Below are 26,490 nucleotides of genomic sequence, written 5' to 3'. Positions count from 1 at the left end.
CCCGAGTGCGGCGGCTGCATTTAGATGGGGGAGAAATGCAAAAACGTCCGTGTACCGTGCACAGGGTGCACGTTAAAGAACTCCATGTTGTCGAAATTAATCCGGAGTCCGCCACTACGGTCTGTATGATAATCAGGTCGTGATTTCGGCACGTAAAACCCCATAACTTAATTTTTCACGTCAGATTATCGAAACACCCGAAAGGAAAAAGTTAATACTGAAAAAAAGGAAAAGGAGGGAAGGAGAGTATTGTTAACTATAGCATTTTTCTTGAGCTTACCGTCGCTAATCCTCTGCTTCCCTTCTTTCCTTTCATTATACTTTCTTGCTTTCGCAGTGTTCAATAATTTGACGTCATGTTGTGAAAACCTCACGTTATTATGGAACTTATTGCTTTTAGGTTTTTAGCGCACGAAAAAGGGACGAGAGACAGAGGTACGACTCGGACCTCTGTCTCTGGTCCCTTTTTCGTGCGCTAAAAACCTAAAAGTTATGGAATACCAACATGCCCAAACGTATACGCTCTTTCAAGTTACTTATTGCGCGACGCAGTAAGCCAAAACAGCTCGAGTGGTGCCTTTCTTGTCTCCGACCTCGTTTCTTGCACCGTTCCCGCGCCGCCTAAGGTGAATCGGTTAGCTCAACGCAGCAACACGCTTTCGTAGATTACGTCTCGTTCGAATAAAATCAGTCGGCCGACGGATGGCCAAGGCGGAAACAGAGTACCGCGCGCCGTGTACTACGCACCTCGCGCTGCCCTGTTGACGGCGGCCAACAACGGGTACTCCTTGAGGATGCGGGCGTCGTCCGCGATCACCTCCACGTTGACCGGTGAATTCTTGAACACGTGCTGCACGTACTCGGCCACGCGCGGCGCCGCCATACGCTCGGGGTCGCTGCCGCCGATGTCCCGGCAGACGATCCTGCGCAACGGCGCCTGCTAAGGTCCCAGCGCTCACCCCGAGAAACCGCACTTCTTTCAGTGATGCAAGTATGCCACTGACCCGAGGACGGCTTTTCTTCAATTACTAGCGAGCGCATCACAAGCAGCGTTTACCTGGCTCGCTCGATGGCCAACGCAAGCGCGAAGGCCTTGTCGCGGTTCGGCACCGTTGCTGGGAAGTTGGCAAAGCCCAGCCGAGTAACTTTCTGCTTTCGGCTCGGAACATCCTCCCGGATCTCCAAGGGCTGCGGGTGAAACGGCAGCATTGTGGAGCGGACGATGGAACGTCAATCAGCTTGCTAATGAATTTGACAATAATAAAACATCGAGTGGCAAGCGCTAACCGGCGTCCTCAATATATAGGGTGTTGTTCTTTTTTTATCTGCACCAAATTTTTAAAATTAGAAAAATTTAAATTACAATAATGTTATGTTTGCCATTCGAGTTTACGGATTAGCAGCCTTTAGATATAGAGCAATAGACAGACATCGACTACATAGGCACTCTTTTGCCAGCTAGTTTAGGTTTCAAGGAGCCTTCCAAGGGGAACTAATTGTTCGCGTAGTTCCCACATGAACTCCTCTATTCAAAATTTGATCGTTGAGATAGGTAGTGTCGAGGACGGGCCCCAAAGTACTCATTTGCTGTAGCCACCTACTGTTATTAATTAGAAAGTTAAATACCGTAACTTCGCTAATTGCGCAAGTGAGTGCGGAAATTGCTTTGTATTTGTAGGCTTCCAACCCGTACACTCGAATGGTAAAAACATTGCGTGTTTTACATTTTTCTAATTTAAAAAATTTGGTGCAGCCAAAAAAAGAACACCCTGTACAGCACCAAACAGCACTGCGATATCGGGCACATTGCGCTCACCACGTAGAGTCCGTGCAGGGTGCCGAGGACCGTGGCCACGTCATAGCTGGTGAAGTTGCCGTGTTTGGCTGGAAGAACCACGAGAGGCCTGGTGCTGCCCGCAGCCGTGGCCCTGCGCCAAATCACGTTCGTCAGTGCCGCTGGTTGCACTATACAGTTAGTATTTTTCGAGTAATCTTTCGCTACCCCCTACAGCACAGATTACTGTAACTGCTTGACGCTGAAAATAGGGCCCCCGATGGCATCAAGGTAGTGCAATTTGAGCACTAAAACCTTTTGCATTCGCGAGGCCGCATGAAAAGTGCCGAGAATTTGCGCAGACCTTTTGACACCTTTGCAGGCAGCGTCGGCGAAGCAACGTACGTCGTCGTAGTCTCGGTTCAGGGGCCCGGTCGGAGAAAAGACCTGGGCAAGAGAAAGCGGCGATCGTGCACTGGACTCTGGACTTTTTACAAGCAAGAAAACTTACAAGGCGTTTGATGGGATATTTTTCCGGCAGGCTCAGAACAAACACCTCTTCTTCGGCTTTTTGGTCAACCTACAGGATGAAGACGAAAGCACACGAAAGACATGATTTTAGGACAACGAATCAATAACAGATAGGCTACAAAGTTTTGTGCGCTGATAAAACACAGGCATTATGCTCAAAGAAAAAGAAAGAAAAGGAAAGAAAAAACTTTTCTCAATCTCCCAGATCAGCATCTCGGATACTTAATTAACACGGCAAGCTGGGCGAGTTGGGTATCGAACGTGTTCCTATAGGGGTGGGCAGCGCAACCCGGACGAAAGACTAAAAGGAAGTGCACGATACGAGCGCTCGCATGTAGTACTTCCTTTTGTCTTTCATCCGGGTCGTGCTGCCCACGCCTAGGTACATGTTCGGATACTTACGGAGTTTTTTAACCCCCAAATGTCCTCTGCGACTCACGCCGATAAAGAGCGCAAACATTTCGTATAATCATTCCATCGGCCTTAGGCTCCGTCGATTAACATGCGACAGCGAAATATTGCGAGGAACGACCAAATCGACATTCCACTCATTTCCAACTCTTTTAACGATCCAAAAAGCTTGCAAGGCAAAGGCCGCAATCGAGGTGTTCTTTTTTTTTTCCCCCACGAAAGGCTCGCGAATTGCGACAAGGACGGATACGGGCAGAACGGAAGGTATAGAAACGTTCAAACATCGCGAAACGAGTTCGCTCAAATCAGCGCTAACGACCGGCTGGCTGCGCAGCAACTGAAACAAAATTAGTGCGCGCGCTTAATTAAAACGCCCAGTCAAAATAAATGGAACGAGAAAACACGTGTTAACAAAAACTGTCGTTTCAGACGTGTGCTCGTTTTGACTTGAAGCACGAGACGGCGCTGGTAAATCCTCCTGCAGCTCCATCGGTCGTTACAATCATTAAGCCATGACAGGCCCAATAACGAGGGCGCACACAAACACGCTGGTGTCACATTTCTACAGCTCTATTCTTTTTTTTTTCACGTGTTCTCTTATACACGACCTGTTTGAACAGTTTTGCATTGTATACAATGACGTCAACCCTGCTAACACGGAGTCCCTGGGAGACTGCCCTGGTTTTAAACACTTTACGATTGAACTCATGCCCATAACATTGCAGTCAACGTTCGTCCATTGTGCCTTCAAGACAGCAGAGTAAAGTGTTGAGAGTCGCAACTGCCCACTCAACAAAACGTCGATTCCTTCGCGAAAGATTTGACGTCAGTTGAGCACATTGTAATCTCGTGTACCTATACTTTGTACCATGTTCAAACGAGGAACACTTCGTCGCCCTCCACGCCATTCACAGTTACGGAGTCGCTGGCTCCAGATCTCGCGTGCCTGAGAAGTCATAAGCACATCCGCAAGAGTGACTCGCCTGCCTATGCGCGAGGAGTGGCTCGCGGTACTTGTCGAGGATGCCACCCTGCAGGTGCGTGGCGTCCAAGCCCGTGCCGACGATGACCACGCTGTCGAACTCGGCGCTTTCCGCGCTCTCCACGCTGACGGGGAACAGGAGCCTGCAAGGGGTGGCCGCAGTCATTGCGCGACGTTGCGACCAGCTGCTGCCAAGTGACGACGCCCCGGCCGTCGGCAGGCTGCCCGCCGCCGAGCCAGGAAGAAGGCGAAGGAAGTGGAACTAGGGCTGCGGGTTAAGCGGCGGAAACACCCGGGCGCTGATCCCCCGCTTCCCTCTCCACGTCCGTCCATATAATTGTGTGAGCGAGTATGGCGGCTGGCTATAATTAGTGCAACGACCGGCACCGCATAAGCGCGACCGATTTACTTATATCGATCAAATACTTTGGGACCACATTTTCCGCGACTAACGCGTAGACCCCGGATGAGAGGCATCCTTACATTTGCAGCTAATCCTTCAGTCGTTCACGCTGTGCTACGCTGCGCTTACTGCGCGGTGTGCGGGGGTGAGAAGAAAGGGGAAATTTGAGAGGGTCGGTGCTCTGCAGAGGCAACGATTGTGTCTGCAGATGCTCTGCTTGAACAGTGCGCCAGCAAGAAAGTACGTGTTCCGATCTCACAGGGTCTTCCAGCGGCTGTTTTAATGCAATCTCCGCCGCGCTGCGGAAAAGTGGAAACCCCATACTGCTGCGTCGGCCACGACTACACGTACAATGCGGTCCAAAGGTGAGGGCCTAGGGAAAACGCGCCGGAGCGCAGCTGACAAAGTAGTAGGCGTTCCAGCTGAAGGTGCCGGCGGAAGCGGTGTCAATGTACTGCACAAGCACGTATACACAAAGAAGACCCACAGCTACCAGCCTCAAGTTGCCTGCAGCAAAGCCTGATGCTTTTCAGAGTAAATGCCGAATTTATTACAAAGGAATATTCGCTTACGTCCCTCGCTCACGTGTTCCCATTAAAAGCGGACCGCAGGTACTCTGCCCTACATATTAACAAGTACGTTAAATCAATGTTTCTAAATCCTAAATGTCACTTGTTTATACCGTCTGCACCAATAGAATCACGCAAGGTGGGGTCTTAGTTCTCGCATGGTCATTAAATTTGTATAGCCTCAATGCCACCGGCGCGAGCGTCCAGCACCATATTAAAAGCGACGATTTACAAATGTTAAGTAAATTACGAGTCATTCATGGTTACGGGCCATCAGGTAGCGAGAGCTGCGGTACATCGTACACCCGCAAGAAAGAAGGTTGGGTCGCACGGCGGAACGCAGCGCCACGCCCGCGTGTCGATTGCTCGACGCTGAGCTGGGCCCTATTATTCTGCAGTTCCTTTCATCTGCACTTGCATTGCCGCACGGAGCGGGATTCCGTATCTCACTCAAACGTGGTAGCTGCTCGCTGCAAGAAGGCACCGCGTGCTCGTGGTATGCAGCAGAGCAGTTCTGAGTGTCGTACACAACACAGCGAAAAATTTGGCTTTCACGGGTGACAAACAGGCCTCGCTCACGTTTCATGAAGTTATTGTTAATAATGCTCCCGTAATCTGCGAATAAACCGAGTATACCCAATTCGCAACGTTTCTACGCGTAAGACAGGTTTCACGATGAGCTGTGGCCTTGGCTCTCGCCTCGCTGGTGTGGTGATTGTCGGACGCGAGCTCAAACAAGAACTGCCTTCGCGTATTTGAAAAGGTTTCAATCAGATTCTCTCCCCAATTTCTCGACGTCTAGAAACGTATACGAGAAATGTATACGCCATGGCTGTATACTCCGACGGCTGAAAATACCTACTCCACGTGCCGCATATGTACTAGAGATCATTAAAAAAAATAACTGTTGGAATTTGCCAGCTGGACGCCAACTGATATCTGAAGTCTGCCGGCGTCGCTTGGGCTATTGTCTCGCACAAGAGCGTCTAGGGGAGGCGGCCTGTATATCGCATATCCGGACACACCACGTATGTGGATTATCACTCCAGGTTACCACTCCAGTCAGCCGTCACGAGTTGAGTGACGAGACCGCAGGCCCATCGCTTTCGGCGAAAACGCGTAGCGACAGCACAAAATGTGACACAGGCCCTTATCACGTACTTTGCGGAAGATAACGCTTCCATTGTGAAAATTTTATCTGAAGTACTGACTCGCAGTGTCGCTATGCTGGTCCGCGAATGCCTTCGTTTAACGCGACGGCAAGCTGGAAACTCTCGTCCATACCTCTGAGAACATACACATCCGTTAGCCAACGCACACATTCACAGAAGCGTCGGAACATTGAAACTACAAGAACTTATAAACTTTCTAGCGACCTAGGCACGCATGTCGGAACTTGAGGGAAGCACTCTACATTCTATGTCTGCAACTCATGCAGTGAACGTCTCACTTTCGGCCTCCGTGTTTCTAAAGCTTCCGTTAGAGGGGCTATACATTCACAGTTTTCACTCAAGGAAGTTCCTCAAACGGTTGGCCTTACGAGCGCTGCAAGGAAAGCATCGCTGTCTACGGACTCAACCACAAACAGTTACTTTAATTACATGCCCGTTTCTGCAGAACTGAACTAGACGTTTCTTGCGCCATGTGTGTCATTCCAACGTGTAGTTGAGTGCGTTTGTGTTTGCTGCACGTCGTTAAAAAGTAATGTTTGCAAATTTCCGGGAAAAACGACTTGTTCTCCTGACATCTGCATTAATCTATTCGGCTAGTTGCAAGCCATGGTGTGCGATAAAATTGCTTTCAAAGCCAAGTAGCATGTACTCAGGCGAAAAGTCAACAGCGACGTTTTCAAACACTCCTTTCTCGCCTTTGTATAGCCGTTATCCGAATATATGCTAGACCCTACATGCGATATGCAACTGCGTAGAGTATTTGTAAAGATAGGGTCATAAAACTTTTGCAACAAAAAGGCAAACAAGTATATATATATATATATATATATATATATATATTACGCTTTGCTTGCCCGCGCGTCTCCTTGCTTTCATATTTCGCAAAGCACCTTGCCGACAAAACACAAACCGGCCTACTAACTGACCTGGTCTTTCGTTGGAAATGCTACCGAGACGAAGCTCGTATACATGTTTAAAGAAATGCCGTTTACATGCATGTCTACTAATTACGGTCAAATTTGCAACAAACTCAACTTAACAAACTTTGAAATATGATCTGAGACATGGCTAATTGGTCGAGGATGGCGCGCGGCAGAACAAAAACCCAGCGCTGCAGCTAAATGTGTCGCTTCAATTGTTCTCTTGTCTTTCTCGGCTACTCGCATAATGCTGTAAAGATAAATATCCGAGTTTGCCAGAATGGCGAGGGAAAAACATAGCGAGGCTAATTCATCTCTCGCGTGATGAAGGCGCGCACATCAAAGAAACTAATGGTTGAGCGCTCGCCAGCGCTGAGCCCAATTAAAACGGGCGCCTGCGTGGACGATTTCGGGTTCCTTTCAACGCACCGCGTGAGTTTCCGGATCCTATTAGGGTGAGGTGAAACAGTGATAGAAACATTCTTCTCATCAGGAGTTACCAGGCGACCACACTTATGATCAGCGTCTCGCGTATACGTACTTCTCTAAGACGTAAGAACACGCTTAAATGAGCTCAATTTGATTTACCGCCGAAACGCTGAGCGAAATAAAAAAAAAGCAAAGAGAGCGACACGTCGGATGCATGTGTACGCAGAACTACAATGAGTAGAGATTGCAATAAAGTACGTAAATTTTGTAGTCAAATACAATGTACCTATTACTGGCAATGTTTCTCTCTCTCTCTTGTGACATAAATACACTTGCAATTTGTAGCATGTAAATTGCGCCCACGGTGCCCTTTTCATTTTTTCTCTTCTGCCGTAAATATTCTGGGAAGTTGCTATTCATTTTTTTATTATTATTACTGTTACTAGACTGTATGTACTTACTTGATTCTATGCCCCTCTTACTCAATCCCCATGTAGGGACCTTGTAAGGTTTGTTATAAATAAATAAATGAAATATGGCATTCTTTTTTTATCCATTAGTATTTTGAGATGGATCGAAGATGGTAAAAGACTTCGCACGTAACGTTTCTGCCACAAGACATTTCCTTCCTTCAGAAAAACAAAAACAAATCTAATGATTAAGAGATGAATCGTAATCAAATCAGCAAGCCAGGAAACGCATGCGTACCAACCCATAAAGCTTCCCTTCTGTTATTTATTTATTCTCTGACCGCGCACGCGTCCGTGACATCACAATAGCGCACGCGAAGGAGCCCGCAGAAAGGCCGACAACCTCTGCCCAGCTGCTCCAGCCCGGTCGAATGCTCCAAAGAAATTTACTGTAGGTGGGTACACGTGCCTGTCTTTCGTGGCGTCAAATAGGTGGTATCACCAAGCTAGATCTAATCGCGTCAAAAACGTGACAACACAAAGCAACTCACGAACCCTCCTTTCGTGCCAAAGCAACTTTGTACATTCTTCCATCTGACGCGTTTTACACTTCTACAGTTCGTATTTCTCTCTTTTTTCTTTTTTCTTGAGTTTACGGATGTCCTAGTTGCAGGGCCTTCAGCATTGAATGCAACGTCTTTCGGTAGGTAAGGACTCCCGCCACAGCCACTGGATGTAGTTTCCGTCAAGTAGCCGTGTTCCGGCGACGAGGGAAGAGAAAGCCCTGTCGCAGCGGCCATGCGACGCCGCGCGCGCAGGTGTTCTCCGTCCTCGCGACACCCCCCCCACTTCGGTGCTCGGAGGGGAAAGGCGCGAGACGGACGAACCGGTTTCGCTCTCGGCATTCCGGAAAGCAATGTTGTCAAGAGCTGGCTGTGGCCGCCGCACATTCATTTCGCGAGGTTGGTGGCCGCCGTGCTGCGTCGCGCGACCACAAACAAGGGGAACAGCTCGCAGCGGCGAAGCGACCGGGGTATAGCGGAAGCGCTACGCGTCTACCACGGTAATGCAATCGGGGCACACTCGGTGCATTGTGCAAACCGCATCAGACGCATGACGTTGCCGACATCGTCGTACGATCGCAGCCCGGTACGAGGAGCAGACGACATATGCGTTTCTCGCGGGCAGTGTCCACATTGACTGCCTTCAGTTGTGTTATCGTACGACGAAAAAAAAAAAAAGTTTTCCCCTCTTAGTGGTGAATACGGAAAATAGGAGGAAATGCAAGCATGTTTGTACGTCCTTCTTGCAGTGTGACGTGTAAGTTGCAATACCACTGTACAAGTACGCCGGCGCTCCAGTTCAGCTAAATGCTTTGAAAACACGCCAACGCTTGTACCCCCCTCTCCCCTCCCCCCCCCCACCTCCAAACTTCTTTCCTTATTTGTTACCTTATTTGTTAACGGCCAACCACGCTGTCTGAGGTGTTTATTACGGGTACCGAAGTGGCACTTTTTGTAAACCCTGATGAAGACCGGTCCACCGGTCGAAACTGTTGCAGAAGTATTTAATTTCAACAGTTTCGACCGGTGGACCGATCCTCATCAGGGCTTACAAGAAAATAGCCTTCAGCACTGGTAGTGAAGAAAGCAGGCTGCGTGCCCGGTCGTTCTCAGATACTTCAAACCGTTGAAGTTGTTAGTCTAAACTTGAAATTAAATAATTGTTGTTTACCTTGTGGCATCGATCAAGTTCTTTACGTTTGAAAGGTAGCCTGAAGAATTTATATATATATATATATATATATATATATATATATATATATATATATATATACCTTTTTGTTCGCACAGTATACAAACGTAGTGTGACGCTAGGAAAAAAACGCCAGATCGGCGCACTGGGCGACCACAAATGGTTATTTGTCGTCGCCACATACAACGGCCCTTATGGTATACATAGAATACAACACAGGGAAGAGCGATACTCAAGTGAGCAGTGACGTACTGGGCAGAGTCGGCCATGGCTTCCGTTAGCGGGTGGGCCTGGATGGGCGGCCGCTGTAGCTCCTGGTCTCAATCAAGTCCGGACGAGGATTCGCTGACGAAGCGTGGTTGCCAGATGACGTCCACTTGGCGGAGATCCGGCGTCCTGCGCAAAACGAGCCGCCCTTGCACTCTCCCCGTCAGCAGCACCGCTCGTCGACGTCCCCGCGGCGAGCTGAGGAAACACCGGCTGCGCGCACAGCGAGGCACTGCGCGGGGAGTCGAACAATCGTGGGCTTCCTTCACGGCACGCGCACCGCGAAAACGCGCGCAGGGAAACGTGGTTACGTTACCACTAACTGGGTTCGCCATGCCGATGCACTGTATACCGCACATTTACGCGGGGTTGAAGACGCAATGGGTGCTTCGATCGCGTTCCTCGCCGAGCGTTTGTTCCATGGGCACGTGCCGCCGGTAGGACGTGTTCCAGGTGGAGACGAAAGAAAAATACGATGACGTCGACGACTGAGAGAGTTGAGGAGGAAAGGCTGTGCAGTTAATATGCGCGAAGCGGCAATCGAATGGAATGAAGGAAAATTACGAACCAACACGTGCATTCGTGATTCCACGTTACCAGCGCAAAATCAAGCGGGGCGCAGAGAGAGGAGACAAGCACCGTGAAATCTGGTGCCTGCACGTGTAAGGGGATATTATTTACAACGCGTACAGGCAAGCACGTGCTTTACGAGCTTCCGTCTGCTGCCCCCCCCCCCCAAAAAAAAAAGAAAAACTGGAAATCGACGATAACACAGCGCAGCGCGACTGGACGGGAACAGCGAAGTTGACACACACAGCGCTTCTCTGACTTTGTCCACTCGCGCTGCACTGTGTTACCACGAATGCCAACCAAATAGCCTACCAACCTGACTTTGGAAATCACTGGGAACTTACGATTAACCTTTAATCCCAGTTAACTTTTTTTAACCATGAAAATTGTTAGCAGGCACGTGACTTAATCCTCCAAGCGTGCATCGCGTGCATGTGCCCGATGATCGACGTGCCTTCCGTGTTCATCCTCCTGTCCCCGAAAATGTGTCGAGCGCAGTTACCTTTCTCGCAGCACTCTCGCAAAATGCGATCTTAAAAACTGCAAACTGACGAGCTACAGTGTGAACGCTTGGTCGCATCGATGACTCGGGGGCAATGAACAATATGAGCACTGCACTCACTGTTCAGTGAGGAATGCTACGTAGACATTTTTGTATGTTATTATTACTGAAAGTTATATAGAAATTGATTTTGTAAAGGCCACTTCCTCCACGGTGTCGAGTGCATTCGGTGCACGTTAAAGAAACCTAGCTGGTCAAAACTGATCTGGAATCCGCCACTATACGGCGTGCCTCGTAATCAGACAGCGGTTTTGGCGCGTAAAACCGCAATTTTTGTTTTCTTCTTTCACCTACTAAGTCGAAAATGTCTTGTTTAACACACTCTTTCTTTAATGCTCTCATGTAAACTAACACAACCAAATAAACGACCAAAGGCGATAAATCGGGTTAAAATATTCGACGCGCAACACTAACAAATATTACTTTAAGAGACGGATAAATTATGTAAATTATTCCACGGCACGTTTCTCTTCATTGGTCATCCTGTGGCGCCAAAGCGCGAGTAAATAGAAGCGTTTGTTTATAGTCATTATAGTTGTTGGATTATCAATTAGTTCAGCGATATTTATAAGCTTTACGTTTTTGCCAGTCAATCTCATTATTATGTTCAAAGAGCTGAGCTACAAGTTGATTAATTTGATAATGAAAAATTTACCAAACATTGAATTATAAAAGATTATTTTACTGTAAATATTACTCAAAAAAATGGAAAAAATCCTATAAATACTAGGATACTTAATGCTTATGAAAAATATTAAACAATTAAAAAAGAAAAAGCAAGACAGCAAATAAACAAAAAAAATTACAGGCCGCACCAGTTCCCTCCACGAGACCAGATTTCTGACACAAGAAGAGGGTGAGCACCCAATTTTCACGCCGAGTTAGCGACAACCAAATAGGTAAGCGAGAATACGCAATTTGGCGAACAACCTTCGCTACGGGCGCAGCTGGTGGAGTTGAGTAAAGGAGAGTCTCGCACGTCGCGTACCGGTGACCGTCATACCGTGAAGCCACTAGTGAAACCAGTGACCGCGCGGAGCAAGCAAACGGAGAACAGACGTAAAACTTGTCTATGCAAGACTTTCGGTCTTTCCGGCGACTTTTGAGTTCAAGAAACCAAGTTATGGGTTTCTTCCACAATAAGCTCTGTACAGCTTATTTCACAGAGAGGAAAAGTAACTCTTCTTACACTGCGAAAGCACTTCCAGCACGACTGATACGCAAGCAGCTCTTTAATGAAAGACAGGCTCGCATTAGTGCTCCTCGTGGCGAAAGATGTGCGCCACATGTCGTCGGTGACTGTGGAAATGACTATGAGTGCATGGCAAGAGGAACACTAATTAAAGAAGGGGGGGGGGGGGGGGCATAGAACTATCAAATTTTAGAAACTGCAGTACTCGGTGGGTGCCAGCTAGTGATTGCGAGCTCCGAACGTGTTTGCGTAACGGTCTTTGCAAGCAGGCAGAAGGGCAGCATTGGAGACTTGAAAACACAGGCGCTTTGTGAGATAGACAAGGCGGCATGCCATTCGCCTCCTGCTTGCACTAAGCTTTCCCTTCATGGAGCTCCCAGACTAACTCAAGAACAACGCCATGTCCTTACAATGCATCGCTCAGTGAACGGCTCAGCCCATGCCAGTAATTGCTGCTATGTTATATTTGTGCACAGAATTTATTTTTTATTTTGTTTGATGTTGTTGTTTGTATATAATGTTTTATATGTTTAAAAGAATACGGTGCCCCACAGAAGGATCAGGCTGACGGCATATTTTTGCGGTCGATTTCAGCAAATTGAATTTCTGCTTCGTACTTTTTTTCTTTATCATTAGGTAACTAGGTTAAGATAAACATGCAAGTTGCTAAACATTCATACCATAGGGCACAAGTGCAGTCTCCAATGTAGTACAGCACATTCAGAAACATCTGATGCAGTTGTTTGCAACACATTACCTCTTACCGAAGCTCGCTAACATTGGATGTGAACAGGTTCACCGCTGATATTCAAGCCCGCCGACATGCTTTAAGACAACGATTAATGGGAGCATCAAGACAGTCATGCCGAGGCGGCGTGAAAACTAGTCATACGTGCGGCATGTATGGAGCATCTCGCTATAGTGAAAGATGTTGACACTTCTTTCTCTTTTTGTTTCAGCAGAAAAGTCGAGGCCTGGACACTGGTTGTAGGTGTTCTGTGGCCTGGATCTGGGTGCATATGAGGGCACATATATGACGGCATCAAAAGCACGCTGCAACCTTTCACTGCGCTGTTAAGATAAGATACGCGCGGTGCTCGCGCCACCTTGAAACAATAGCTGGAGAAAGACACGAGGCACACTTTACGTACTGCCCGAGACGCCGCACACCGCAGACGATGGCGAATCCGCTCGTGATGTGATCGTTTCTATAGCAGAAAACATACAAACGCAAACTGCACGAAAATCGTTTACAAAACTTTCTAAGCAACACAGCATGTAAAATGTGTACCTCCCAACGGTTTAACTATGGGGAAACCGCTGGGACGGTCGCTACAAATTTATGTATTTGTAGCGACCCATGTACAGGGAGACAACGCCGGCTGCAATACGAAGCGGAGGCACTGCGACTGTGTTGAGGCTCGCTCGTCAGTGGTGGTCCTCAGAAGAGCGTTCCTCGTGGACATAAAAGACGAAGCAGCGCACGCAAAGAGAACAAGCCGGCCAGGACGCGGCGTGACTCCCAACCATTTAAAGGCACGACAGGATTCCTTTAAATGAGATGATGAACAAAATCACAAGAAGGAGCAACAATGGACGCAGCTGCAAAAGAAGCGAGAGTTAAGATGGCACTGATGTTGTTTGGACCTTTATAATGTCGTCTCGACAGAATACTATGACGTAATATGCCTCCCAGAAAGACACGGGCAAAAAGAAAACATTCATGACGGAAAGAAGTCAGGACGTGCATCGCAAGGGGGCATCGTGACTGGTGATCATGAGAAGCCTCCGAGCCTACGCACCTGAAGGCGAGGACGTAACCGACCGCAGCTGCACGTGGATTACGTGTCAATAAACGCCGAGTTGGAATTACTGTATGATAAATACTGGCGCTGTTTTGAGTAATCACACACTGGATGTATAAACTGAACAACGCGTACGCGGCGAAGGCACATATTGAGTCATATCGATATTCGCCCCCCCCCCCTCCCCCACTTCCGCTTCACGAAAGACAATTCTCCTTTGCTGAATAGCATCACGTCACAAAATTAATGCTCAACGATGCACCCCCCTGTCCCACCATTTTTTGTTTGTTTGTTTGCTTGCTTGCTTTACAGGCTCCCACTTTCCCACATTTATTTTTCTTTCTTTCTTTTTTGTTCCCGTATCAGCAAGCAAGTAACATTGGTATATTACAGGCGGACACGGCGAGACATTCTGCACAGAGGGTTCAGCTTGAACATCTGTCCTTGAGATAAATGTATTCTGCATCACTCGAGAACAAGGTCTGAGGTCGCATGTTGCACACGTGTGCAATATGCGACCAATCTGAGGACCCATTGCACACGTGCGTGCAATGGGCCAGACTTCGAGCGGTTCGAGCGGCTCTTCATCGAGCGGTTCTGCTCAGTGCCAGCACGGTGTCCAGAGATGACGGCCTCCGTAAGCGTTGACAAATCACAAGGGCCAAGCCCCCAAACCGGTGCGGGGCCCTATATACCATGCATGTGTCCCACGTAACTTGTGCCAAAATTTTGAAATATGCAAGTGCCACGTAGCTGGGCAGAACCAAGTTAATGTTTGCCGTTGCTTGGAGCAAGTCAGACTATCTTTTGTATTTCGCCTAACTACATAATTATTAATTAGTGCCGCGCGACTAGTCGCACGGCACTTTTTTGTGTTTTGCAGGCTTTCCTTCAGGCTTGGAGAAAACTTTTATGTAGCACGTGCAGAGCAACAGAAAGTTGGATTTTTCAGAACAGTCCACCGCTGACACTTTTGCTCTGAACATAATAATCGATAAGTTGATTAATTAATAACTATGTAATTAGACTATATGTATAACAGATATTCTGACTTCCTCCAAGCGGCGGCAAACAACATTACCTCGGTTCTGTCCAGCTACGTGGCACTTGAATATATGTATACATATTAAATTTTGGCGCAAGCTATGTGGAAAACACGGCATACGACGCCACTTTCATTTTTAAAGATTGTGAACATTTACCCGGGCTTTCACGCCATTTCTTTTCACCGCCATAACTAGCTTGACAAGTTTGCTGGCCGACACGTGTGTGGATTTCTGACAAAACGAAAGACATAAGGCAATATAATGAAGACAGCGCGAGCGGCTGCATGGAACCTCTGCGTGTCAGTTATTCTGACGTCTTTGGCATTTCAAACACTGCAGCGCTTCGCTGACAGGACTCTGCTTTACTTTCGGAACTTTCTTCACGGCGGCATACTTATCTGGAACAGCGCGTGCATGAGACAGCAAAAAGAAAGAAAGAAAGAAAGAAAGAAAGAAAGAAAGAAAGAAAGAAAGAAAGAAAGAAAGAAAGAAAGAAAGAAAGAAAGAAAGAAAGAAAGAAAGGTAAACTCTGACACCAAGTCTGATGCACATGTATACAGCAGTTACATCTGTTCGGCTTACGTGGTACGCGCTTGTCCTCTTTCCGAACGCCATTTCGAATTACGGCACGTGTATACTGGCTGGGACGACCCAGTACCTGCCTCTGTGCACAAGCAAGAGCGCTCCGCCTCGCGACGGCGGAAAAGATTTGTAGATCGACACGAAGCGCGCATAGAAGCTCGCGGGAAAATCCGGCGTCCGGCGGAGATGAATGCAGCTCATTCGGGCGGCATGCATGCGGAGCGAGGTTGCAGCTCCGACAGCAGGGGTGACGGCGCGAAATCGGCCCGCACTCGCTTCCTGCACGTGCGCCCATGGGAGCGCGAGTCAGACATCCTGTTCTCGGTGCAGGCAGCGCTTTCCCCGTCACACGGCGTCTTCCTCGTTGCAGCGCCTGCCTGTCGAAAGCCCGGTGTCGGCGTCCACCCCATCGCGTGGCTGCTGCGTGTCGGTTGGTGCCCGCACGACGCGCCTCTTGTCTGCCTTGCCGACTGGCATCCCGCTCGTAGTCGGAGCAGTGCGGGCCGTTGTTGATTTGTGGTGCGAGCAGGGACACACCTTCGACTTCGTTCATTTTAAATTCTGGGGTTCAACAGTAGAGTTATATAAGGTCTATAGATTTAACGGTCCCGAAACTGCACAGTGGTTTATGAGGGACGCCATAGTGGAGGGCTCCGGATGAATCTTGACCACATTGAAGTTCTTAACGTGCGCCCAAAGCAGCGTTTTTGCATCCCGCCCACTGGCAGTGAGGCCTTCGCGGCGGGGATCGAGCCCGCGACTTCGAGCTCAGTAGTGCAACGCCATATCCACTAAGCCACCGTGGCGGGCCGTCACTTTTGCCCTCCTGTTCTCCACAAGGTGCACGCGCTCGTGGCAACGACCAAATTTCACGGCGGCATCTTTCCCTGCAAGGACGTCTCTACGCTTCACGTTCAGAAGGCTCAAATTACTGCATATGGATAAAAGCACAGGGGGAAACGCTTTCATTTAGCTAGACGTCACGTGGGAAACACGAGCGCACAAATGTTGCACAAATATATGACCGACCGTTCAATGCTAGGTATTAAAGTCGTGACAATAACGACGGGGGTTCACTGGCTCTGAATCTATACAGAACAATACAGAACACCTCGTTGTCCTCGTTTCACAATGATGCACTGAGCCACGCTTCGACTGCCGGCACGTACAGACGATACACATTGCTTCGGTATGTGCCGTTTCTTCGAGTTTTCGCTCGGCGCGTGTCACTGTCACAAAGCAGGCCGCGCTTGGCACGCATATATGTACAAATTAACTGAATGAAACATCAGTGTTCAAGCAGGTAGCAGCTATGCAATGGAAATGCTTCCACTCCCGACAGTGAGAGTGAACGTTGCAGGTGGCGTCTCAGTGACGTCTCTCAATGACGAGAACTTCAGTCCCTAATTGTAGATACTTTACCGAGGACACCTAAGCAATGCCGCTCGTAAGAATTAGGAGTGGAAAGTGGGAAACGTCGACAGGGTGCACAGCAAGCTGAACGTTACAGCCGTTATAGTTTGTCATTACTGTGAACATATATAGCGAAGGGCCGTCAAGGTCGTTGGAGTTGCGAGAAGTCAACGAATTCGAGGAGACTCCGACCAGCGGCCTCACGCTTTTTGGGCAAGGTATACCGAAGGGCAAGCTTGCGGCGCCGTTTTCGTGCGATAGAGAACAAAGAGCAACGAGCCTGCCGTGCCCATTGGCTTCATGTTGTCATATACAAGGTGGCCCAACTATCATGCGCCAAGATTTAAAAATATGCAAATGCCACGTAGCCATGGATACAGAACCAAGGTAATGCTGTTTGCCGGTAATGCCGAGTATCCCCAAGCGACGGCAAACAACATTACCCTGGCTCTGTCCAATTGCGCCGCATTTGCACATTTGTAAACTTGATGCACGATAGTTGGGACACCCTGTACAATGCCGTGCGGTTTTGAACTAGCACAAAATGCCAAGGGATCGACGGCCGAACTAGAGAGGCGCCTTACGTTCTCAGTATGCTGTCGCATACTTAGAGTTAGCGGTACCTCGTTCGAGTTTTTTTTTTCCTTGTTCTTGTTCAACACACACACACACACACACACACACACACACACACACACACACACACACACACACACACACACACACACACACACACACACACACACACACACACACACCGAAAGAAATTTCTTAGCACAGAAAAAAAAAAGTCTATTCGACAAAATGAGTCCACTGTGGAACACGGGCGTCGCCTGGCTTTCTGTTCAATGCATGTCTTTCGTGGAAGCGCAAATAGCACTCTCCTTCGCAAATAAGGTCGCAGTGGGAGTGCGGAATACTTCTGTTATCCAGGCGATTTTGTATCTGTTTGGTTAGAAGGACAAGCCGAGTATATCGCAAAAATAAAGCTTCGCAACCTTTCAGACAAGGAGCTATCGTTCCAAGATCACTCCTTGATAGTCCATACCAACATGCTTTGTGTTACACTTGGAACAGATCTTTGTTTCTTTCTTGTCAAGTGGACCGAACCGCGTTTGTTGCCGTTTACGCGCACGTTATGACCGTTTTCGAAATGCAGGTTTGGTGGCGATGGAAGCCCACGCGTCTGCAAGGCGCCCTCTGTGAACACTAAAGAGCAACACTAAATAAACTAGAATGGTAAAATATTTTATTTGCGCTTCATCTTTATTCATTCGGGAGAAAAATGTTGGTAACTTGTGAACATAATGAAGGCCACTCTCCCGTTTGTTGAATTTGTTACCGTAACTGCACTCATCGGTACGGAAATGTGACGTCGATAATTTCAAGCCAATTTCGCGTATTTAGCCATGCAGATATTGTCTAAACATGCTATGTTAAGCCTCGGGTCTGCTAAGAATGTTATGTAAATCTTCTTCATCAATAGACAGCTAAATGTTCCCAACAAGACACTATCAAAATCCAAAACGTCATGGGAAGCTGCATGGTGCGTAGGAAGCCACCCGTCTGGCATTTCTGCGCATCTTGAAACTTCCTAAGCATCCTTGCAATTGACCTTTACTATGCTAACCATAATTTGCCAATACAGCTGAGCTGAATAGTCCTGTTTAGTATCCCTTTTACTGTGTTTCCGAAATGAAAATCTAGTCGACAGACTTCGCCTTGGCGCGCGTCCTTCAGCACGCTGCACGCAACTAACACGATGGACACGGAACATCGCGAAACGTCGGCGCCGCAGCGGATCCCGCAGGTACTGCCTATTCAACGCTGTATGGATACATTCTAGCCGCCCTGCTTTTGGATGTGGCCTCATCAGCGTGACGGCGGCTCGCGCCATCGGTATAACATCCTGCGCAGCCAATGGAGAGATCCAAGTGCCAAGGCTGCGCTGGCGCGTTGCCGAAGTGGCAATCAAAGCCACTCTGCCAGATGCACACTTGCATCGCGGGTGACACGTGTGCCGTCCAATGGAAGAGTAACATTCCCGCTCCCGCCATACGAGGCCACAGAATTTCCACCGTCCAGTGAAAGCACCATGTTTGACCTATAAACAGTGAACAGTACTATATAGTAATACAACACGCCCGACACTGCACTTTAGTGAAAGCATTCTGCCAGTTAGGAGAAATACGAAGAACTTTCAGTGGCAGAGGGAGACAGAACAAGCGCTGGAACACCAACTAGGGCCAAACAGGAAGCTCTTCCGGTGAACAGACGATGCGTTATTTCGTAAAAAAACGACTCAGTGCTGCCAAGGTTGTTCGCAGAAAGCGTCGCCCTTTACCGGCGCCTTTACTGCGACGAATACACCAGTAAAGTAAAAAAAAAGCAAGAGTGCGTGAATGCAACTTAGACGTTCTCGCAAATTTCGTGCGCACGGAGAAATAACACCGTCCGGAAATTCTGCCTCTCCGATTAGGACAGAACCTACGGTATACGAAGTAATGAAGCTGAACCGCTGCACTATTAAAAACACCTAGATCACGCGTTCAGTGATGCAGCGGTTGAAAGTTTTCACAAACTCATGTACTTGTGCAAGCTCCTTTCCTTTCTTTTTACACGCGGAAAGAGTAGAACTTACTTTCGTGATGCAAAACAGTTAATAAAATATAGATAGTTTAGTCTGGTCTTGAAGGAGGAAATCTTTGTGGACTTTTCAAACAAGAAAAAAGTTTCTACAAGCGCCGCGAATTGACTTTCATCCAACTTTATTTCCCGCAGTACGAGCAAGACCTAAAGGCCAAAAAACGATGGCAAATCGCCCTAAAAATAATCTTTCGCAAATGTATGTCAATCTGAGTAACTGAAATATCAAAATCAGCGAACGCTGCATAAGCGAGTTCTCACAACCATTGTCGGAAGTACAAGGAGCCTGTTTTCGGGCTGTCCCTAGTGATCACCGACGCCACCTGCACGTTTTCACCGACAGGCCTGGCCAAACGGCCGGGGCCTCCTGCCGGTGGACACTGCAGGCTGTGTTGCTGGGCCTCGGCGTCAGCTTTCATCGCCGCAGCCGTACGAACTCCTAGACCTCTACCGTAGAGCCGGTAACAAAAATTACGGATTACTGGCTAAACAAACCGCGCAAGAAGCTGTTTATTCGAGTGAGGTAACTTCAATTTTATAATCATTGATAATTACATTTCAAAGCGAAAATTCTAACTTCCGACGAAGGTTGCGATGCTGGCCGTTCTTTGATTGACATTTGATACCGAGGACGGCGCCGCACGTTGCTCGTGGAAGTTCCTTAATTAAGAGCTTCGTTGTAAACTTAGCAACGAACTCTCGTATCAGTAAGGTTATTCTAAAGCAGCTGAGTTGTCGCTATGTGTATGGGAAGCAGTACCACCGCGCCAGTGCTATAAATACGCAGTACAGTGTGCTATAGCCTTAAATCAGCGAGAGTTTTTGTAAGTGAATGCGCGAGCGAGACATGTCGATGTGAGGACCCATATGACAATGTCAAGTGAGAGATGGTCCAGTTGGAACTGCAGGGAGGGAGGAGTTCGAGTTCTGCAACGCGCCGCGCTGCAACAATTTCATACACGCTCGCTCCTGATTTCGCGCCACTGCTGCCAGTGCATCCGTACCTCTGACATCCCGCGATGCTCACCCGCCATGGTTGCTCAGTGGCTAGGGTGTTAGGCTGCTGAGCACGAGGTCGCGGGAACGAATCCCGGCCACGGCGGCCGCATTTCGATGGGGGCGAAATGCGAAAACACCCGTGTACTTAGATTTAGGTGCACATTAAAGAACCCCAGGTGGTCAAAATTTCCGGAGTCCTCCACTACGGCGTGCCTCCTAATCAGAAAGTGGTTTTGGCATGTAAAATCCCATAATTTAATTTTTTTAATCCCGCGATGATCTTCGAGCGTAGATCGCTGGAAACAGCAACAAGTTTTCGGAGACGACTGCCGTCGCGTGGTTATCTACATTGCTCCAAATTTTCCCGACGCTGGAGCAATTGAAAGCAGCGCGACGGCGCATTAAGGCTAAGTGCTGAGCGAGTTGGTACATGATCACCTATAAGACGAAAACTAGCGACAAAGACGCATACACAAGATACAAGGCGTACACAGTACAAATGCTGCTTTTATACCTACACGTGCAAGGGGTACGCAGCTTTGGTCCCGTGTACTCCTTGTGTCTTGAGTATGCGTCTTTTTTGGCGGTTTTCATCATAGTTCGTCGCACCATCGGTATACAGGTCATTTTGCCACCAAATAGATTTGCTCACAGAAGACATTCTTGGATTCCATATATGTGTAGCAGGCGAGTAATTGAATTCTGGGGTTTTACGTGCCAAAATCACGATTTGATTGTGAGGCACGCCGAAGTGGGGGACTCCGGATTAACCACCTGGGGTTTTTCAACGTTCCCCAATGCACGGGACACGTGCGTTTTTGCATTTCGCCCACGTCGAAATGCAGTCGCCGCGGTCGGGATTTGATCCCGCGACGTCGTGCTTAACAGCGCAACTCCATATATAGCCGCTAAGCCACAACTGCGGGTAGCAGGCGAGTATAGTTAAACATCATTTACAAATAATTACACGACGACTGCGTTGCGTCTCGGTGCAAAGTCACGGGGCGTCATGGCAGACGGCCTCGCCCCGACGAAGCGCTTTGACCTACATATCCTTTGAAGAAGCGCTGGAGCACAAGCGCCTTGATCAACAGGTTGACTGCGTGAGGCACGGACAGGGAGAAGCGAATCTATTCACGAGGTTCGTGCAATGCAGCTGCCATAGTCCAAAAGCCACGCGCCTCCGCACATCACCGCTTGTGGGCAGTGAAAATGTCTATAACTGCACGTGACTGCAAATATGCGCGCGCGTGTGGGCGTTTTCCGCATTTCGGTCACCTCGATCGATAAACACTCGCGGCCAGGAGGCCAGGATTACGATGCACTTTCCCTTGATTCGGCGCTGGCCTTCGGCTCGGCCGCGTGCGCGCAACACGGGGGAGCAGCAGAGGGGCGCGTGCAAGTGACTACGTGACGCGAGCGAGGCATCGCCGGCGGCGCTGACTCCGGAACAGTGCATACACAACTTACCGCGATGTGTGGCTTGCGGCGTTGCGTGAGTGCGCTACTGTGCGTGCTGAGCTCACTTATGAGCCCGTGCCCTCGCGTAAGCCGTATACCTACCGGCCAGAGATAAACCGCCGGAGGGGAACAAAGGGCGGCCCGAGGCGCGCGCTGCTCGCGACGGCAGCGACACGTTCCCGCCCCCGCGACGATATATTGCCGTTCCGCGCGATATCGCCCTCCCCCACGCCGAGGAATGCACGCGCCAGCACTGTTGCCTTGGTACGCACCAGAACAGTGCGGCCAGTCGAGCACCCGTGTAGCCGCTCCCTCGCGGTACACGGGGAAAGGTGGGAAGACACCGGTACACGCCCGGTACTACAGTGCCTGGTGGGACGGCGCTAATGCAATCCCTGTACAGGGTCTTCAAACTTTAACACTAGTTTTAATAAAAAAACGCTATGCTAGCTACGCAAAATCTTGCTTGCACAGGGGGTTTCTGCCTTGGACTGACACAATTTTCGCGAATAATGAGAGCCATCAAATGAATAATTGCCAAAAAATTAGTAAACTTCTCTGATATCACGAATGTGGTATATTTGTACATATGAAACGTTAAAACGACCATATTTGAAGAAAACTTTGATTCTCGTGGAGTGCTACTGCTCCGAGATATCCATCATCAAATTTGACACTTTCAGGTAATTTAGCATTCAGGGGCGTTGATCTCTACACAACGCCAAACAGTGAGGGAACGCCAACGTGAGGGCGAGGGAAAAAAAAAAGTCAGCGTTGCGTGCTTTCGACAGCAAGAGTGCCACTGTTATCAGCTTCGCGCAACCAGGGCCGTGCTCGAACGAGCATTGTTACGGCCATGTTCTATCGTCTCATTCGCTCTGATACCCCGCAACTTTCTGCCAATTATTTTCAGTCACCTTGTTCTATATTAGCTCTACAAAAGAGGAAAGCACTGTCCGACAGATATTAGTGTCGAGAGAATGCACGGCTTCCTATATCACTGGATTACATTAATTTCTTCTCATCCACCGTTCGCGACGCGAACATGGCGCGATCTGACCACTGACGAAGCCAGAAAAAAAGCGATAAGGAATGGCATCAGAAAAAGCATCGATACAATATCCCGGCCCCAATATATCGCGCAAATAGCAAGTCAGCAGCCTTCAATCTGTGTTTTAGTGAGCCAGTGCACGAAGAGCTGGTATATATAGCTTTGCCGAAGCACCGTTCTTATTCGAGCGGACTCGATAGCGCCGCTGTAGATACTGTACACGTGCACCTGACCGCACAATGGAAACTGCCCGCACCGCGCTTGGTTGCAATTTCGCGTTTGAGACAGCTTTGTCCGAGCACAACAGGAACCATAACAATCATGCCCGTGATAAGAAAGCATGTGACTTGCACATGCAGTCTTATCCCGCCTACAGCCAACACAGGAATGTATCGTCACGACTAAAGTCATGCCATTCGAAAAACAGTGAAAATTTCGTGGAGTGTAGCCGCTTTGGCATACGCCGGCGGTTCCCTAACATTTAGCCATCACGGACAGACACCTTGACCCGCTTAGAGGTCATTCAGGGAACGCCTCGGTCACGTTGCAGGGGGAAAACGAAGATGCTGATGGCAGCTCTATGTACAGACAGCCGAATCTTCCAGTGAGGTTAAACATCAACGCTGTTCTTTGACAGACCTCAATCGATGCGGAGAACGTAGTTTCACAGATTGGCCGTCGCAGGTGCCTCATAGACTGTCATTGGTGCATGCATGTACACCATGTGTTTCTGCGATGCCACGTTAAGCAATTATAAAAAAAAAAATCGCCCGTGGCAGGTAGCACAATTCTCGAAGAGACGGACATTACTTGCACAAGAAATCAAAATTTGTAATCAACTAACAAAAATTTGCTAATTATGTTTTAATTAATTACGTTGTACCACATATTGCAATTTACACGTTGTAGCCGGTGAGACTGCAAGGCGCATTCACTTGAATTCTGTGGTTGACACGATTTTCTAGATAAGCGTCACCAAACTTGTGGCAAAAGTGCACTGTCGTTCCACTTCTTTAACAAAGCGCTGTGTTATACATTGAAGCACAAAAGTAACTGGAACGCCAATGCATTTCGTCGGACATTAGTATCTCGAAACTGGTGTCATTCTGAGAATTCATTCCAAGTGGATCTGTCTTGCAAACTCCCCCACTACGCTTTGTAGATTGCAATATGTGCCGTAAGGTAATTAATTAGCTAAAAGCTTAATTAGTGATTTTTCCTTATTTCGCAGTTAGGCATTTCTATTTTCGAGCAAATAATGTGTAGCAGATCACAGTCAAGCGCGCACAAACAAGGACAGAGTGAGGAGTAGACAACACAAGCGCTTACTTCCAACTGATCGTGTATTTACAAAATTGCATCACATGAACACTTTACTTCACGACGTCACAAGACCGAAATGCCGACACCAGGTGGCCATGCTCAGAAACTTAGTTTCTTTGGACGACAGAAAAACAGAAGGTGCGCTGACACACGACACACCCGCCTTCTTAATGCAATCTACTTTATATACCCAACATCCTAGTCCTTCAAATCATATTGACCGCAAAAAAGACGGGGACATAGGAAGAAAACACATAAACAGCACAGGCGGTAACGATGTAACTGATGAGGGATTCTTCGTTTGGGGACACGACGGACGAGGGAACACAGAAAGAGGGGCCAGCTGTACCCGTCTTTTTGCGGTCAATATGATTTGCAGTAAATACCAACTAGGCCAAACTGAAGTTCTTCTGATCCTAGTCCTTATATTTGGCTACTATCTTACACATGTTGAACAAGGGTTTACACAACTTCTTGTTCTTTATTCCACACTCATGGCAATGTACCGAAAGATTCCCGTTGCGGTAACTCCTCACCTTCCTCCTGTGTTCGAGAAGTCTTTCATTCAGACACCTTTCAGCCTGACCGATATAGCTGGAACCACACGATAAAGGAACTTCATATACAACGCCACACGCACACTTACAAAAGGATCACTATGTTTGACAGTGCACGGCTCTTTCTCTTTCTGGAAAGGATTAGTCATTTCGCCAAGTTTCCCTACCCTCTCAGAGACCGAAAGCACTACTCTGACATTGCTACGATTTCCTATCTTTTATTAAGCGGTGCGAGGTATTGCGCATGCACGGAATTACTACAGTGCAGAAACTATTTCTTTCTTGAAACCATCTTTCATTTTTTTTTGTTTCTTTTGTTAACTTCCCCTCAGCTATAGATACCAGAACACTGTCAGGATACCCTGCTGACAAAAGTCGTGTCACTTGCCTTTCGAAACTTCTTGCCATGGAATGAAAACAAGGTTTCTTCAGGGCGTTATCTAAGCATGTAGCCCCCCGCCGGTCCCATTTGAGCAATCCAGCTCAATTATTAGAATTGTGCTATCTGCCACAGGCAATTCTTTTTTAATTCGTTAAAGCCTTAGCATCAACACCCGTTATATATTACATATACCGTGTGTCCCACCAGCTAATCCAAGATGTTCAACGAAAAAGAAAAAGGATTAAGAAAACACGGTGCAAAATACGATTTTAAAATCTACGGTGTTCGGTCGTCAGACCTCTGACATCCGAATAACATCGTATAGGACTTATAATTGTATCTTTCACAGTGTTTTCTTAATCTTGGCTTGGCTAACGTTAGCTATGACACCATATGTATTTAAACGGAGTGTTCATTTTTTCAATTTTCCGGAATCTTTAGAGATCGCCTGTGGCATACAGCATAATTCTTGTCCTTGAGCTGGATTATTCGAAGAGGCGGGCATTACCAGCACGGGAAATGGAAACACATAATCAACTAATTGACAGAAAATCACTAATTCTTAATTATTTACTTTACGGCACATAGTGCAATTTACTCATTGTAGCCGGTGAGTTTGCAAGACGTGTCCCCTTGAAATGAATCTCCAGGATGACACAAGTTTCGAGATATTATTTCCCAAAGTGTGGGATGAAATAGTATACATGGTCGTTCGTTACTTTTGTGCTTCAATGCATAAAAGAGCGTTCAGTTAAAGAAGTGTAACAACAGGGCATTTTTACAGCGAGTTGGATGGCGCATATTTCCAAACTGGTGTCATTCTGGAAATTCATTCCAACCAGACATGCCTTGCAAACTCACCAGCTACAATTCGTAAATTGCAATATGTTCTGTAAAGTTATTAATTTCTTAAAATGTTAACAAGATATCTTTTTAATTAGTTGAATATGTGCGTCGATATTTTGTGCAAGTGATGACTTCCTCTCTGAATAATCCAGCGCAAGGACTAGAATATCTGCAACAGGTAAGTTTTTAAAAATCCCGGAAACTTAAAGATGATCACCCCGTGTATATTGATGCATGTGGGTGAGCGAGAGAAAAGTTGCGAGAAAGGAACAGTCGCCTGTGTGTCTCCTCGAGGACTACTAGGGGGTCTGCTGACCGCTGACTGAGATACAGTGGCTTGCATCATGCATGCTGAACACACCGATTATATTGAACCTGCGGTGGTGGCGTAGTGGTTTACGAGTTGCATGCGCTGCTAGGCCTCTTGAGACG

At 47.8% G+C, this 26,490-nt stretch overlaps 1 protein-coding gene across 3 annotated transcripts in view; it reads right to left on the bottom strand.

Moving 5' to 3' along the window:
- Positions 1–26,490, bottom strand: part of Dip-B (Dipeptidase B) — a 54,508-nt gene that overhangs the window by 14,728 nt on the left and 13,290 nt on the right. For 2 of the 3 annotated variants that reach the window (XM_070529510.1, XM_070529508.1), the window contains exons 2-8: positions 9,609–9,752; positions 3,700–3,841; positions 2,286–2,354; positions 2,139–2,221; positions 1,817–1,928; positions 1,058–1,188; positions 748–923 (exon numbers count right to left, since the gene is read on the bottom strand). In XM_070529510.1, the coding sequence (XP_070385611.1) occupies positions 748–923; positions 1,058–1,188; positions 1,817–1,928; positions 2,139–2,221; positions 2,286–2,354; positions 3,700–3,841; positions 9,609–9,625 (730 nt within the window). In that variant the 5' untranslated portion in view covers positions 9,626–9,752. Of the gene's footprint in view, positions 1–747; positions 924–1,057; positions 1,189–1,816; positions 1,929–2,138; positions 2,222–2,285; positions 2,355–3,699; positions 3,842–9,608; positions 9,753–21,908; positions 22,068–26,490 lie in introns of those variants that run through there. The other variant, XM_070529514.1, reaches the window with a different exon arrangement.

The sequence above is a fragment of the Dermacentor albipictus genome, chromosome 1 (assembly GCF_038994185.2).
Source record: "Dermacentor albipictus isolate Rhodes 1998 colony chromosome 1, USDA_Dalb.pri_finalv2, whole genome shotgun sequence".
NCBI classification, from domain to species: domain Eukaryota; kingdom Metazoa; phylum Arthropoda; class Arachnida; order Ixodida; family Ixodidae; genus Dermacentor; species Dermacentor albipictus.
Note: the sequence above shows the minus strand (reverse complement) of the source record. Positions and strands in the feature narration are given on the sequence as shown.